Below are 17698 nucleotides of genomic sequence, written 5' to 3' on the forward strand. Positions count from 1 at the left end.
AGCGCAGTTTTACACTATTCACAGAGAGAACCCCCTGTTTGTTGTGCCTCTCCTATCTTTACCTTAATAATAAAGAGTACAACTGTAAGGTGAAGAACAGTTCTTTAATTAACTTGTTCTTTAAGGAGAAATGATGCTCTTCTCAGGTTCTGTAATACAAAATCACTTGCCATTTGGGATTTTTAAATAGCTTTAGGTATCAAGATGACTTTGGCTGCAGGTAGCCAAACCCCAGCTGACCAAACCAGTAACACAGGAGGAAGTCCAGAGGCAGGATGGGCTTCAGGTGTGCTTGATCCAGGGGCTCAGCAATGTCATTGAAGAGTCAGATAATTTCCATCTGTCTCCTCTGCTTTCCACAGTGTTGGCTTCCTCTTCAGGCTGGCTCCTCAGGCCAGAATAGGAAGTTGAGGTTAGTAGTGTGAGGATTTTGAGGAATGTATTTGATGATAATTCACAGATTAGTAAGAATGTGATATTAGTGAGCTCGTATTCAAGGCTTGAGTATGGTCAGTGTAGAGGGTATTATTTGGCTGTATACTCATTTCTGTACTTTATCAGTCCCTCATAGATGAGTGATAGAAGTCGTTGAGGCAGTGGTGTTAATTCAAATCCATTCTAATTTTTAGAAAAAAACCACAGGATGACTTCATGCATTTGTTACAAATTATTTAATATGTACCATGTGCCAGCTGTGATAGTTACTGGATGATTCAGAAATGAATGAAATAGGGTACCTGTTCTCAAAGACTCTTTATAGTTTAGTAGAGAGAAATGAACATGTAAACAAGGAACTTTAGGTAAAGACTGACAAACAGTGTGTATAGGACACGAGAGGCATAGAAGAGGGCTTAGTCAGGCCTTTCTTAGTAGAGGGGAGTTGTCAGCAGGGAATTTTTATAGAAGATAACTAGAGGTTGAGGCACAAAAGATATTGAGGATAAGGACAGTTTGGGAGCCCTTAAGGCAGAGAAGCTGAAAAATTCAAGTGATATGAGCCCACATGCTAAGTAGGAATGTACAGTAGTAGTCCTCTCTTAAACAGACTTATCATCCTCTTGCCACTTGGATTTGTGGCAAATTGGGAACCTGATTAGAATAATCTTTCTAAAAAGAAAATCTTACCGTGTTAAGATTCATGAAAATATTCCTCCATGGCCCCCTTGGAAGGATCATTTAACTTGATTGTAGGGGGAGGTAGTGGGCCTGGGCAAACAGGCTTGGGTGTCCCGATAGTGTGGAGCGTGACTGAGCACATGCGGAGGAATAGATGGGTGGGCCTCATGTTGGAGGCGGTAGTACATAAGCGTGGAGTGTGGACAGGTGAGAGCGCATATTCTGAGACTTGAACAAAGAAAGCCATGGGGACAGAAGGGACCAGAGAAGATCAAGTGACCTTAAGGCATGAGAACACACTGGTCACTGAAAGAAGTGCTGTGCAGTTTACATTGATGTGTTGTTCAGAAGTAATGTGGTTTTCAAATTTTTCTGTACTTAGAATTTTTTAGTGTCATATGACTTAAACCTGGCGATTATTTATGAGAATCTGTATAGTTTGTGATAGATTATTAATTTCTGAAGAGGAAATGTTTATGGATTGATTTCTTTGATTTTTTTTTCATGTGGACATTATGAACTTTAAGTTTCATTAGGTTTAGTTTTATGAGCTGTCTAATGAAAAATGAAGTTACACATAATTTCTGAACAAAATCTCAAAATTATAGTAAAAATATCAGTCTTATAACTAAATAAATGGATTAAACATAAATAGGAGATGAATATGTTTTATTAATGCTCTTTTCCTTTAGGAACATGTCTTCTGGGTGGTGTCTTTAAACACACTGTTCATTCTTGTTTTTGGTAAGTGGCGTTTATGCTTTTATTTATGGTATTATGGTAGGAGTTTAGTTTTCTAGGAGTCTTGTTACAGGTTTTGTTTTGTTTTTAAACTTAGGAATATATGAAACAGTTTTAGACAGTCATCTGGTATAGGAAGACACCAGGTATACAGTTACTTTCTTTCCTAAGCAACATTGACTACGGTTATTTACCAACTTTGCTTCTGTTGCGCACTTCTGTCTCTCTTTGTAGAAGCCAATTTTAGACTGACTTGAGACTATATAATATTCCACATCTGGAATTAATTTCGTGCTGATTATCTGTGTGTTCTTCCCTATGGCAGAAGATCTTGTTTTCATCTGTTAAAATCCTGACCAAGGCCTTACCAGAGACCTTGGCTTGGGATCTGTCGCAGAGATGGATATAGGCTTGAGGAAAGTGTAATTCCCCTCAGAACCAGATTCCAGCAAAGTTTACTTCCAAACACTTTAACAACTGTAGCTATGCGGATTCTGTGACAACACTAAGAGTCCCTCCCATTGGGAGTCATGAGAGTAAGGAAGGCAGGGTTGAGATGTAGCTGACAGGTTTTTCTGCTTTGGGGAAAGGTAAGGGAAACAGTTGAGTAAACCAAGATTTTAGAATTCAGTTCCTCAAGGTGGAGTCTGATAGAATTGGGTTATTGTTAGACTGTACTATTGGTGTCTCATAGAGAGACCTCAGGCCGCAGATCTCTGTATAGGGAATATCTTTGAGAAATTCCTTCCTTAGTGCATATGAATTACTCCTAAGAAGGAGGACTATTTTCCAAGTTTCTTCCACCAAATTCCAAGTTATTTGCTCTGTGTTAGGGACTAGAAAGCAGTGTTTTCATCAGGAAACAGTTGTCTTCAATAGGAAGCCATGTGGTCAAAGAAGAGACTGAATAAATAGATCAAGGATGAGACAAAAAAAATTGTTTTCTGAATATTATCTATAAAAGAGCAAAAGAAATTTATCTGTATCTTGTTGAAACACAATATCTTTTAAAAGTTCCATTCATTCTTAATTTTTAGTAGATATTTAAGATGGTGCAAATTAACAGGAAGCCCATTCTTTGTTGTTTTCCCTTGCATATGGGGGTGAAAATGTGTCTGCAGATTATTCTGCATTTGTTTCTCATTATGTAAAATAATTGATATATAGAGTGTGAAACTCTTGATTTTGACCAAATTTTCTTTGAGAGGAAAAAATGATCTATATAGACTTTAGTCTTTGTTCTTGCAAGAAAAACTTAGTGCTAAATTAATGTTTAAAGGAATAAGTCACCTTTAAAGCATGAATTATAGAAATAAGAACTTTTGTTTATATAAAGCAAATCTCAACTAAGTAAATTTTTCTAATCCAACTTCCTAAGCTTATACTATGAAAAAAATTTTTTTTGTCTTAGTATGCACATTATACTTAGGATCTTTTGAAATGAAACATGAAGTTTTCCTCTTTTTAGGAAAACTTCCTCTTTTTTTCAGGAATATGCTTTTCCTTTTAGATGAACATAGTCATTGGGATTAAGCAACACTCATGTTTCTTTCCTACTTGGGTTGCTTTACTGCAGTTTCCACTGGCATTCTTGGACCTTTGTGGTCATGTATTATACTTTGCAGAAATAAAACCTTACAGTGCTGCTGTCTCAGTAGAAGGGAACAATCCTAAGAAACTGATCTTAATTTCAGGGTACCTATCTAGTAGTTTCTGTGTAATGGGATAGAAATTGATTGTTAAAATTGGTGCTTTAGGTTAATATTTATATATATAAATAGAGTTGAAATTTGAAAGTTTGCCTTTCCCAAGGGCCTGCTTGAGTTGTCCTCAGAGTTGGGTGTGAGAATAAAATAGGAAAAATTCTGCATATAGTTATTTCGCACGCTTTAAAATTTGCCTGTGCTTCATAATACACATAATGTATTAATAAAATAGTATATGTGTATAATTTATAAAGAAATTCAAGTGTATTGGGAATACCTGTTAAAAAAATTTTCTATTTATGAATACTTGGTCAAAAAGGTTTGGCAGCCAGATCCCTGTAGATTCACTCTGACTTTTGTCTTTATGATTGAGTCTCCCTTTCACCTTTCCTAATAATCTGTACTGTTCCGTTATTTTTGCCATAAAAAAGGTAATTAAATTTTATTAACTGAGAATGAATTACAGTTATATTAACATGGAAAGAAAGACTTGAGGAAAAGAGACTATCAAAATTCTTAATATGAACATTTTAAGGCTATTTTCTTTTTCTTTTAAACATCTTTATTGGAATATAATTGGTTTACATTGTTGTGTTAGTTTCTACTTTATAACAAAGTGAATCAGCTATACATATACATATATCCCCATATCTCCTCTCTCTTGCATCTCCCTCCCACCCTCCCTATCCCACCTTCTAGGTGGACACAAAGCACCGAGCTGATCTCCCTATGCTATGTGGCTGCTTCCCACTAGCTATTTTACATTTGGTAGTGTGTATATGTCCATGCCACTCTCTCACTTCATCCCAGCTTACCCTTCCCCCTCCCCGGTTCCTCAAGTCTATTCTCTACATCTGCGTCTTTATTCCTGTCTTAAGGCTATTTTCTTATTTAACCAGAATATCATGACACTTTACAAAATTACCAGAATTTAATATTACCTAATAATAGATCATATTAAAAATTCTAGATTGTCTCCTTAAATATCATTTTATAGTTGCTTTGTTTGAATGAGAATTCAAATAAGGTCTACCTGTTACCTTTTTTTTTCAGTTTTGGAAAAAAAATTCATTGAATTGCACTAAAGTTCATCTGTTTTTAAAACAGAGCTGAGAATAGTCAAGGAGATTTTGAAAGAAGTATATTGAGGGAGGTTTACCTTACTCAGATATTGAAATTGTTTTAAACCTACAGTAATTAAAAAAATTTTTTTTTATTGTTTTATAATTTTTAAAGGTTACTTTCCATTTACAGTTACTACAAAATATTGGCTGTATTCCCCTTGTTGTACAGTAGTACATCCTTGAGCCTGTCTTACACCTGGTAGTTTACTGTTACTTTTGGTTCTTAAGTCTTAAGTTTTTCTGATCTAGAATATTTTTTATTTGCTCCCCTCATCTACCCCTACCCTATTTTGCCATTGATTTGTTGATGACACTAGGTCAGCTGTCTTCTACATGTCTCACTTTCTACTTTCTTCCGATGACGTCCTGTTGATTCTGTTACCTTGTTCCTTTGTCTCCATATTTCTTTTAAACTGGAAGTTAAATCTGAGGCCTGATTAGATTCAGGTTCAGTACTTCTGGGACAGAATTTTCACTGGTCATGCTTTGCCTATTATTATGACATATCAGGAGGTACATGATGTCTGGTTATCCACCTTTGTCTGTGGTTCAGGTGATAGTATCTTGAAGCCTCTATTGTTAGGTTTCATTTTTCCCTTTAAACATCAGAAAGTAATCTGTGGGAGGTGGTATTTTAGTATTATGCAGATATCTAGTGTTCCATCAGCATTTTACCGAATATGTTTATTATCCATTGATACTTGCCTGAATTAATTTATTTTTATTAGGCATTACAAAATGGTGATTTTCAAATTCTGTCATTTTTATGCATTTATTGGCTGGCTTTTCTGTAAAGAAGAGCTTGATCTTATCAGCTAGAACTATTTACTTAACCTGAATTTGTTTGTTTGGAAGAAGCAGGACAGATGTGCAGTTTTTTTCCTTAAATTATTAGTTTTCAGGATAAGGAATTGATGTTCTAACAACTTTCCTTAGTGATAAAAGTGTTTTCTATTATGTTGCTTTTTTCCTTTTGTGGTTTTTGTTTTTGGCTTTCCCTTTTTTGAGTATTATGAACTCATGAATTTGTATGTATTCAGTGTGTTTTCATCAGTTTTTTGTTTGTTTGTTTGTTTTTTGGATGCTCATATCTTCTTCACTGTATGTATTCAGTGTGTTTTCATCAGTTTTGGGATTTTTTTGTGGTTTTTTTTTTGGATGCTCATATCTTCTTCTCTTCCCACAGGCCTGTGAGACTGTTTTCACAATAGTTCTTGTGTCCTTTCACCATGAGTTTATTAGGAGCTTGGTAACTTTTTTGTTCTCCGGTTGTAGAGAATGTCACAGACAGTACTTTTTTTTTTTTTTTTTTTTTTTTTTTTTAGTGGTACGCGGGCCTCTCACTGCTGCGGCCTCTCCCGTTGCGGAGCACAGGCTCCGGACGTGCAGGCTCAGCGGCCATGGCTCACGGGCCCAGCCGCTCCACGGCATGTGGGATCCTCCCGGACCGGGGCACGAACCCGCGTCCCCTGCATTGGCAGGCGGACTCCCAACCACTGCGCCACCAGGGAAGCCCGACAGTACATTTTTGGTTCTGAGATCTTGCATTTCTCCAAGAAGCCGTTGTTCCTTTTAGTGGGGTTGGTAGTAAGAGTGTTCGTTGTTTTGATTTTGAAGTTTTCATTGAGTTTTCCCCCCCTTTTAGCATTTTGCCCGTACCACATTGGCCACTTCTCCCTTGTTGGTTTGGGATTTGAAGAACACGTGAGTATGATACTTTTGCAAACTTAATTTTATTAATTACCCCAAATTTGATATATGTTGACTAAGTAATAATATTGTAAAGAGTTACTTCATTTCTCAGTCTGCCTTATACAAAGGAATAGTTATCCAGCATCATCTCGTTCACCTCTTCTAAGCCAGAAGTGGCCTAAGACATAGTAGGACATGTTGCCAGCTGTGGAAGATGTTCTCTGAGCACCATGATGCACTGTCTTCCTTCCCGTTGGGCAGGCCAGAGACATACTGTGGGAAAGTTTTCTTACAGGCTGATTTTTGACCTGCTCTGTTAGCCTATGTGCTCCTTTCTCTCCCTTTTCCCTAGTTGCCCCATAGTGAATTCAGAAAGGTAATGATATATTAATTTTTTAAAATGTTGATCTGTGTTGGAATGATGGACTGTGGTGTTTTCTAAAGAAATTTGCTTTAATTTTGACATTTTATTGCGGGTTTTCAAAATTAGATAAATATTTGGATGGACAACTACTACTATTTTGGGGGGTCCCCAGAAATATTTAGTCTTTTAAGAAAAGCTGACATAGCTGGAATATTCTGGTCAATTTGTATATGTGAATCCTGAGAGATCACATTCTGAAGTTTCTGAAATGGCAAAGAGACATGTTCTGATATTTAATAGAGATCTCCAAATTCTCACTAGTTAAATGCAAGAACTTGGAAAGTTCAGATAAATGCTTTGATAAATTTTGACTTTATAAACTATCATCACTTGCTACCTGAAATTCAGGAACCAAAAGGTGATGGTATCTTGGGCAGTATATGTCACTATCCAAACTCTTAACTCTTTGAAAGTTGATAATGAAACAGATTTGGCGAGCAAGGGAAACTGAAACATTGTGGTTAGGAGATAGGGTGGCTAAGATGTACCTTGGCCAGAGGACGGCTTGGACTCTGTGCTGCTCTTTTCAGTGCTCAGCCTTTAGCAGGTCCACTTCAGAATGGACTGAAGTGCAGATGGTTACAACTTTTTTCTTATTTTTGTAAAATTTAATTCACTCTACTCTTATTATTTTGTCTGTTTGAGTGAAGTGTTATTTTTTCATTTTACCTCATCTTTTCGTAATAAATAGCAGTCCATGGGAGAATCTGGTTTGCAGAGGTGTCATCCAGAGGGGATTTTATAGTTGTTTTTTAGTTACAAATTCCTGAGATAGTTCACATTTAGTCTACTTGGATTGTTTAATAAACATTGTTAAACTGGGGTGTAGGCCATGTGGTGAAATTACATTTTGTTTATTTATTTTCTTATTTCTAGGTCCAAGCATCCCATTTTGAAGGCCTAATCACGACCATAGTTGGGTATATACTTCTAGCAATAACACTGATAATTTGTCATGTATCCTTTAATGAACCAGCTTAGTGTTCAGTAATGTTATTGTGCTTACCCAAGGGTTGTTCTTATTAATGACAAAACTATTTCTCTCTACTTGTCTTTTTAGTAGAAGTTGTAGGTATTTGTAGTGAGGATGAGAGCAGAAAAAATATGGAATAAATTCTCTCTGTCAAATAATATTAACTTAACCTAAATAGTTACCTGTTTCACTGTATCCTTTTTTTAATTAAAAAAAATTTTTTATTGAAGTATAGTTGATTTACAATGTGTTCATTTCTGCTGTACAGCAGTGATTCAGTTATACATATGTATACATTCTTTTTTTAAATATTCTTTTCCATTATGGTTTATCATAGGATATTGAATATGTTTCTCTGTGCTATATACAGTAGGACCTTGTTTTTCTGTATCTTTCTTTAAATGTTCAGGTTTTCCTTGACTACATGCTGTAGGGCTTGGCAACTCTTGTTAAATTTCATAGGTCTCGTCGCTTGCTGGGAGTCTGCTATATTGTTGTGAAGGTAATTCCTGTTATAACTTAAGACTGGAAATGATTTCTCCCATTTGAGTGATGTTGATGACCTTTGTTTTTACTTAAGGTCTCTTTGCTAGTGGTGGTAGAAATTGGAGTGTTCCCTCTCATTTGTGGCTGGTGGCTGGATATTTGTTCCCTGGTGAGTTTATTATTCATTGTCATACAATCTGATAATTTAAAGGCTTTTTAAAAAGTGGTCTTTAGGGTGTGTTCCTTTAATGTAAAGTCAATATTTGATAATAGTTTGTTTTTTCGGAGAATGTATCATTGTAGAGTCTTAATGTTGCTAATTTTTCCTGAATAACTGATTTTTGTGAGGCTCTGTGCACATTTCTGATGTTAGAGTATTTTGACTGGAACCTTCCTGATAACCAGTGGAGAGTTCTTTTCCTCGTTTAACTCTTTTGAGTTTTATGAAGATGCCAAGACGTTGTGTATAAAAAGAGTAATTCGAGGGAGGTCCTGGTGGTCTATTGGTTAGGACTGGGTGCTTTCACTGCTGTGGCCTGAGTTCAGTCCTTGGTTGGGGAACTCCCGCAGGCAGCACCATGCAGTGCAAAAAAAAAAAACCGAAAAAGAGTAATCTGAAAAGAAGACTGCTTTTGTAATAATTAATTCACCCTAACCATTTGTTTTAACTAAAGTGTTTAGTCTTGATTAAAATCTTTAATGACTGTCAGTGATCATCAGTTTTTTCTTTTCTTTTTTAATTAATTAATTTACTTTTGGCTGCATTGGGTCTTCGTTGCTGCACGTGGGCTTTCTCTAGTTGCAGAGAGCAGTGCTACTCTTGGTTGTGGTGCGTGGGCTTCTCATTGTGGTGGCTTCTCTTGTTGCACAGCACAAGAGGGTGGGCTTCAGTAGTTGTGGCACGTGGGCTCAGTAGTTGCAGAGCACAGTCTCCGTCCATAGTTGTGGCGCACAGGTTTAGTTACTCTGTGGCATGTGGGATCTTCCCGGACCAGGGATCGAACCCATGTCCCCTGCATTGGCAGGCGGTTTCTTAACCACTGTGCCACCAGGGAAGTCCACTTTTTTACTTTTCAAAAAAATTTAAATGTAGAAAAGCTGCCTTTGGTTCTGAAGTAACATTTTCTCCCATACCTTACTATTAAAACTTGTCATGAATTCATACCTGTAACCAAGAAAGCAAAGTATTATGTTAACCAAAAATGGTTCTTTCACAATAGCAATATTGGTAAAGTTCTTATTCACCAACTGGTTTATCAGTATTGCCTCTGTAAAATTTCTGAAGTGTCATATACGTCTTTGAAATGGTATCCAACCTATATCATTTGTATTTCTGTGATACGATGAAATGGCTTTAAGAGAACTGTAATTCTAGAAACATCAGAACCTACATGCATAGTGATTCATTCACTTCGTAGAATATGAAGATATTAATTCAGCAGATGTAAGCAGTACAAATCTCTCTCGTGTACTGTTTTGATTTAGGAAATGTTTGATGCTACTCTGAAAGATCGAGAACTGAGCTTTCAGTCGGCTCCAGGTACTACCATGTTTCTGCATTGGCTGGTGGGAATGGTATATGTGTTCTACTTTGCCTCCTTCATTCTGTTACTGAGAGAGGTAAGTTCTACAGGGAAGTTCCAACACTGTACATTTACGAAAAGGACTTTTGCCTTAACCATAAGTCCTGCCTTAAAGGCTATGATGGTTTCCTAGCTAAATCATTTTCTCTGTTATTTTATTCTAAGAGGGAACAGCTAATAGCCTAGTTTGGCTCAATTGCTTTAAACTGTTTTTTAGTAATTTGTCTCAAAAATTGACAAGTTTTATTATTTCTGTCTAATTAGTTTTGAGTTTGAAAGAGGAATAGACTGAGGGATAAAAATTAAATTAAAACACTTGTTTTACTTGGTATTTTAACCATCCTCAAATACATATTCTTGGAACTTTATGTGATGTGAGCCTGTCTTGGACTTCATCCAGGGACATTTAATGCTGGAAATACCCAAAGGGTATGGTTTTGCAGGATCAAATATGTAAAGTGGTCTTGAAGCAGACACCTAAAGTATAGAATTATAGTGAGGGTCCTTTATGATTCTGGTTCACTCACCAGATGGGTACTTTTACTAATCCTGTTTTCAGAATGCAGTCCTTACTGATTCGGGGGCAGTGAAAATAGGGTCAGTATTTGACTAGTATACATCTCATGCTTAGTCATCTGCTACAAAATGAAGTATAAAACTTGAGTAATTCTGATAAGTGTACTTTCCTCTGTGCATTCTTTCCCCAAATAGTACTGCATGCTCACTCTGTGCCAGACACTGTGATGTATGCTGGGGTAATAGTGAGAAACAGAGACACAGTCTCCACTCTCCTTGATTTTTGCATCCTGGGAAGGGATACAGCCATGGAACAAGTCAGCTTACTCCATTGAGAGTGGTGATGGAGATATGCAGGGCCCAAAGGAGCAGGCTGACGACTAATCCAGTGTGAATGGAACACAGAAGCACAAACGCTTAATGCAGTTCTTGGTTACTTTGCTCTTTGAGAGATTTGAGGAGCTGGGGATGAGCCTGGGGGCCAAAATATTCTCCTGAATCATATAGTATAAGTTCAGTAAATTCTGTTTGCAAACAAAGCTTGTATCCTTGTTTTGAAATTAGTGATTGAGACTACATTAATAATGTGTTTTTTAATTGTAATTATACCTGACCTTTAAATTGCGTTGTTCAGTGATTATTTTATACTGAATTTTTTCATTTTATCAATGTGGTGGTTTTTTGTTGATACAGAATTCTAGTATTTTAGAGTTAGATTGAACCTTAAAGCTCACATATCATAACCCCTTTGTTTGGAAGGTGGAGAAATAGAATTTGGGCAGATGAGATGCTTTTTATACAGGGTAGCTCAGTGAGTGTGAGCCACCCAGAACTAATCCCCAGACCCATTCATTGCCCATCGCCCATAGCCTTTAGGGTTGATGCTTCCTACTGAGCAAGGGGGAAAGATGTAGATGGTAAAATGAAGATACTGAGAAACTGAAAGTTTTTTAATTAATGTAACTCCTTTCGGGAAGTGTGAGACTGAAATCACATCTTCCGTTTAGGACACTTATAAATTGTAACCTAATCCTTTCCAGATTATACAATATAGTGATAATTTTTATAAAAATACTTATTTTTCGAGACTTCCCTGGCGGTCCAGTGGTTAAGACTCTGTGCCGCCACTGCAGGAGGCATAGGTTCTATCCCTGATGAGGGAACTAAGATCCCTCTTGCCACGTGGCGAGGCCAAAAAACCAAACAAACAAAACTTATTTTTCATCTTGGAGATCTAGATTTCTTGACAAATTGTACTTAAATTTTTCCACTGAATGGTTAAAAGCATCAAAGGACATCAAACACAGGATAGTTTTAATAAAGATTCTGATTTAGGAATTTCTTTTCCCAGGAAAACTATATGAATTTTCTAGGGCCCATTTTATAAGATGCCAAAATAATTTTAAGAGCTTATTTCTCTATTAATGTTTTAGCTCATATGCAGAGCCTGAAGACATTGGTAAGTATTTATAGCATTTAAAATATATTTGCAGGTACTTCGACCTGGTGTCTTATGGTTTCTAAGGAATTTGAATGATCCAGATTTTAATCCAGTACAAGAAATGATTCACTTGCCTATTTATAGGCATCTCCGAAGATTTATTTTGTCAGTGGTAAGCATACTTTTTTTTGTTTTTGAAGTAAAATGGGCTACCCTTTAGATTTTTTTTTTTTTTTTTGGTCAGGAGGACTGGTAGAGTAGATTGAATTAAGTTTATCTAAGCCTGTGGAAGTTGGTTATCAAATAGCTGTTTTATTGGTTACTTTGATAAAAATAAAATGTAAGTAAAGAAAAATGCCTTTTGGTTCTTTAGTAGTATAATTGATTGCCAAATTATGGGTCTCTGAATTACATTTAATTTGCATTGAAGCAATGGAGACTTGTTAATAGCTTCTAAATTAAACTCTTAACAGAAGCAACTCAAAGTTTCTTCCCTGCCTGGAAGAAGAAATTACCTAGTTAAATCTAAGTTTTTCCAAGATAAAATTCTAAAAGCAATGATGTGTGTTCTTTGGAAACTTTTGTAGCCATTAGTATGGGTCATGTCTTATTGTTACAGGTGGTTTATTAAGATGCAGGCAATTTTGATCCTTCATTATGAGTTTCTAGCTCTCTTTTCACATACCATGCAGTGATTATCCTTTGTGGCTCCTGTTTGAGCCTTCGTGTCCTAGAGAGAGAGAGGAGCAGCTGTCCCAGGTATGCAGTCTCCACATAGAGTGAGCCAAGTATAGTGTGCTGAATGAGAACACTCAGTGGCCTGGGCGCGTATAGACTTGGATGGTGTGTTGGATGTGTACGTTCAGAAGTCTGCCTGTCTCTCAGATTTACAGTGATTACAGCGGTCCCCTGCCCTTTTTCTTGCTGCAGATTGTCTTTGGCTCCATTGTACTCCTGATGCTTTGGCTACCTATACGGATAATTAAGAGTCTGCTGCCTAATTTTCTTCCGTACAATGTCATGCTCTATAGGTAAGTTGTTGAAATTCGGAAGCTTTACTAATTTAACTCTGGTAGGGATTTGATATTCAGAGTACCTTTATTTAAAACATTCATTTCTTACAGATATTAGAAATCATCTGATAACTAAATTTTGCCATGTTCTAAATCACATAATTGTTAGTTTAGCAGTTACATGTTCCAAAGAAGGACTGACTTTTCTGCAAATGAAGTGTGCCTTTGATTAGCATTGTAATGTTTAACATTCCTAATGAGAGATACCTAGTAGCATCATCTTTGTATGAAAAGCACATCATAAGTAATGTAGCCATAGATATACATTTAATTGTAGATTAAAATAGGCTGTATGGCTTATAAATGGAAAATCTTTTTTTGATTTAAAGACTTAAGTAACCTGGAAACCTAGTCTCCACCATTCCTCCTATAATCCCTTTTTCAGTGATTTGCCTCATCCCTTCCATCACCTAAATATGCCAGGCAAATTGGATTTCTTCCTCAAATTTACTTGTAATTTGTCTTTAAATCTTGTCAGTTCTAATTCTTTTTACAGTCTCTTGTCTAATTCAATGTGATTTACCACTTAATACCTTAGTTTAGGCCTTCCTGTTTTTTTCCCATTTATAATCCATCCTTAACACACCTGCCTCTTCCTCCATAATGTACACGATAATATCTGGGTCATTTAGAATGACATCCAAGGCTCGGCATCTCACACTGCCTTTCGAGCATCTTGTCCAGCATTGTCTGACTTGAATTCTCCTCTCCAGCCACGCTCAGCCTCCATTGAGTCTCCCCATAAATGCCTAGCTGCTCCTGGTCTTTCCCTCTCTGTTTGGAATGACATTCTTCCCCATGTTTGCCTGGCATGCTTCTGCGGTCTTTTCGTCAAAATCCAAATCGAGGTTTTATTCTGAGTTTTTCCCTACCTAGAGAAAGTCGGTTCTCCCTCCTTATGTATTTGGGTCGTCACAGTGAGAACCGGGAAGCACGGTTTCTGGCTTTATATATTGTTGGCGTAGACCCATTTTTTGGTAGTTCTTTATACCTAGAATTTTAGCTAAGTTTTTGTAACAGTGTTTAGTCTGTTCTTCCACTCAGCAAAATTGAGGGCCCATTATATAACAGGTTCTTTTCTATGTACAAGGGATGTAACAGTGAACAAAACAGAATCAAGAAAAATCTGTGCCCTTGTGGAGCTTATATTTCACTTGGGGAGACAGCCAATAAAATAGATAAAATACATAATATGTCAAAGGGTCGTAAGTGCTATGGGAAAATACGAAGCAAGGAAGTGACTAGTGAGGACCTGAGGAGGTGACAGGTGAGGAAGGCCCTGAAGGAGGAGGGGATGAGGGAGGGAGCCATGTGAACCCCTGAAGGCAGAGTGTCCTTGCAGGGGAGGTGGGCACATGCAGTGGCCTGAGGTCTGTTTGAGGAGCAGCAGGGAGACCAGTTTGGCTGCAGTAAAAGGAGGAGAAAAGTAGTTGGCTGTGAGGTCAGAGAGGTCATGGAAAGCCAGGTCCTAGAGAGCCTTGTAAGCCATTGTAAGTAAGCATTTTGGCTTTAACTTGAGTGATTTGGGGGGTTCTTGGAAAGGTTGAGCTGAAGAGTGGTCTGACAGAAGTTTCACAGGAATCACTCTGGAGGCTGTGACAAGAGCCAGGGTTGGGACGGCCAGGGCCGGAGCAGGAGGGCAGCTAGGGGTAATGCCGTGATCCCCGTGGGAGGCGACGGTGGCTGAGAGGGAGGAAGTGGCAGTGGAGTCATGAGAAGTGGTTAGATTCAGGGTATCAGGGTATAGTCAGTAGGATTCTCTGGCTTGTTTGAATGTTGGGTGAAGAAAGGCAGTCAGGGATCTAAGTATCTGTCCTGAGCACCTGGAAGGATGGAGTTGCCATTTACTAGGATGAGGAAGATTGCGGAAGAGCAGGATTTAAGGGGAAGAGTGGGAATTTGATATTGAACATGATCAACTTAAGATGTCTTGTGTGTACTGTGAAACGTTGAGTTGGCACTTTGGATGTATAAGTTAGGAATTAGGGAAGATGTCTGAGCAGTATATAGAAATTTACAGAAAGGTGCTATTCGAAGCCCCAGGAGGTCGCATTCAGCGTGTCTCGGAAAGGTGTTCATGGAGAAAGTGTTCTGAGGAGCAGTGAGCGACCAGTTGTGTAATACGCTACTAAGCCGGCACATGAGGTGAGGACCAAGACCTGACCGCCACTTTAACAACACGAAGGTCATTGCAACCCTTGTCGGGAGCAGTTTTTGGTTGAGGGATGTTCCTTGTTCTTCAAGGAAGAATGGATATGAGGTGATAAAGACAGTGAGTTCATTTGACTCTTCAAGAAGTTTTGCTGTCATTCCATTAAATGTCTAATATGATGTCTAACAGTTATAAGGGAAAATCGAATTCACATTGTAAAATATGGCTTTTCGTAACTCTCAGTGATGCTCCAGTGAGTGAACTGTCCCTTGAGCTGCTTCTGCTTCAAGTTGTCTTACCAGCGTTACTTGAACAGGGACACACGCGGCAGTGGCTGAAGGGACTGGTGCGAGCGTGGACTGTTACTGCTGGATACTTGCTGTAAGTACAGGCAGGTGACTCGTACGTGTGTCATTTGTGTCAGTTTAATAACCTTTCTGAAAAAGTATGCCCCACTCAGGAAAAGTTAGTTTTAATAAGAGACAATTTAGTGTTATCTGCAGGTGTATTGTTTAAAGCTTATTAAAGTTTTAAATTTTTCTTATTTTTCTAATCATTGTGTATCCTTTTATGGAGAAATGTGTACATGTTTTTACCCTCTCACAGAGGGTTGCTGCTGGCCCAGGTTCTTTCATTTCATTACACAGGGTAAAAATAAAATACTTTTCAGTGCATTAAAAACAAACCAAGTTACCCTTATTTTAGAAGTCCTAACCTGATAAGTGAGCTAGCTCTTCTCAGATTTGGTTTCTCAGTCATTTAGTCAGCAGGATGCATTTAAGTTTTTTCAAGCTTCATATATTATATACTTATTTAGAAGTTTAATCTCGGTAGTTTAAACATTTTTTCAGAAAATATGTGGCATCCTGTAGATACCTTAATGTGAAATATAGGCATACTTTCTTTTATTGTGCTTCACAGATACTGTATTTTTTACAAATTGAAGGTTTGTGGCAACCTTGCATTGTCAGATAATTGTTAGCATTTTTTAGCAATAAAGTATTTTTAAATTAAGGCATATACATTGTTTTTAAAGACATAATGCTACTGCACACTTAATAAATGACAGTATAGTATAAACATAACTTTTGTATGCACTCGGAAACCACAAAACTTGATTGCAATGCAATACTGGCTTTATTGCAGTGGTCTGCAACTAGATCCACAGTATCTCCAAGGGATGCCTATATGCATTTGGTTGTATTTGAACATTTATCCTTCTCTAACAGCTCAGTGCCCTACCGTGAGCCCTCTCCTTCCCCCCATCTCATTTGTGCCTTAACTGATTTGTGGCTTGATATTTTAGTCGAGCTGCGTGTCACAGCAGACACAGTAGTCATCTACAGAGAAAAAAAGAAGTTGATAGTTTTTTCTCTAAAATTCTTCACGTAGAGTATCTTGGACATTGCACATTTTTTTTTTTTTTCAGTTACTGATTCTTCTCAGATACTGGCTGAAGAAAACGTAAAATAGATTGAATGGGTATTTTGTAGGCTAATTAACTTTATGTTTGGGAAGGTCTAATTTAAAGCACGCAGCAACATTTAGAGCTGATTGAGATAATAGCAGTGCTGTGCATAGATTCTACTCATACATTTTCTCCCCTAAGTAATAATTATCAAGAAAGTAAGTCTCGCGTCTCACGTCTTCTGTTTTATTCTGATCTGAGGTGAGCATTTTCACTGATGCAATTTTTACACAGGGATCTTCATTCCTATTTGTTGGGAGACCAGGAAGAAAATGAGAACAGTGCAAACCAACAAGCTAACAATAACCAGCACGCTCGAAATAACAACGCCCTCCCCGTGGTGGGGGAGGGCCTGCATGCAGCCCACCAAGCCATCCTCCAGCAGGGCGGGCCTGTTGGCTTCCAGCCTTACCGCCGGCCCCCGCATTTCCCACTCAGGGTAGGTGCTGCCCCGACTTAGCAGGGATCGAGCTTTCCAGCTTCTGTTGAGGAGTTTTTCTGCTGTTATCGGCGCTGTTAGTATATGGTCCTCTGTGTAGATGCATCTTGCAGTCTTCCTGACAAGAACCCACATTTTAGGCCTCTCATTCTGCAACACATAATATATGTAAATGTCGGATAAGCTGATGGAATTTTAGATGTAAGCCGTGGAGTTGGGAGTCCATGTGCTGTTGGTCCCTGCTGTTGGAAAGGAACAAGATAGAAGACCCTAGATCAAATAAGAAGTTGCCATTCCTGATTCATTTCACCTGTGTGTCAGGAACTGGAGGGGGTATTTTAGTGTTTTCCTCTCTTTAATCCTTGTAGTATTAATCCCAATGCTGCAAGGTATGAGTAGTAATCTCTTGTTTACATCTGATAAAACTGAAGACCAGATTAGTTAAGGAAGTACTTGGCTCAGCAAGACTTACCCCAAACTTCACCAAAACTGTTCCTGTCAAGGGTCACTAGTGACCTTCATGGGGTTAGATTCAATGGCCAGGTGTTAGTCCTCACGTCACCTGCTATATTAGTAGCGTGTCATATGATTGCTCACTTCTTGCTCCGCAAAACACTTTTTTGAAATTTGTTCAGGAAGCTTCGTGGAGGAGGAGTTGATACCTTTAAGTCTTTAAAGTTTGGGGTCAGGCAGATTAAAAAATGGGAAGTGGGAAGGGCATTCCAGCCCTGTGTCAGGACAAGAGGCAGGTTAGCCATGGTAGG

The 17698-nt window shown here is 37.9% G+C and overlaps 1 protein-coding gene across 2 annotated transcripts in view; it reads left to right on the plus strand.

The window, feature by feature from the left end:
• Positions 1-17698, plus strand: part of MARCHF6 (membrane associated ring-CH-type finger 6) — a 76076-nt gene that overhangs the window by 36541 nt on the left and 21837 nt on the right. For both annotated transcript variants that reach the window (XM_060295654.2, XM_030856571.3), the window contains 10 exons: positions 1809-1860; positions 6333-6391; positions 7680-7760; positions 8210-8278; positions 8357-8431; positions 9748-9882; positions 11855-11974; positions 12733-12833; positions 15271-15408; positions 16730-16934. In XM_060295654.2, coding sequence (XP_060151637.1) covers positions 1809-1860; positions 6333-6391; positions 7680-7760; positions 8210-8278; positions 8357-8431; positions 9748-9882; positions 11855-11974; positions 12733-12833; positions 15271-15408; positions 16730-16934 — 1035 coding nt within the window. The remainder of the gene's footprint in view (positions 1-1808; positions 1861-6332; positions 6392-7679; positions 7761-8209; positions 8279-8356; positions 8432-9747; positions 9883-11854; positions 11975-12732; positions 12834-15270; positions 15409-16729; positions 16935-17698) is intronic.

This window comes from Globicephala melas, chromosome 3, assembly GCF_963455315.2.
Source record: "Globicephala melas chromosome 3, mGloMel1.2, whole genome shotgun sequence".
NCBI classification, from domain to species: domain Eukaryota; kingdom Metazoa; phylum Chordata; class Mammalia; order Artiodactyla; family Delphinidae; genus Globicephala; species Globicephala melas.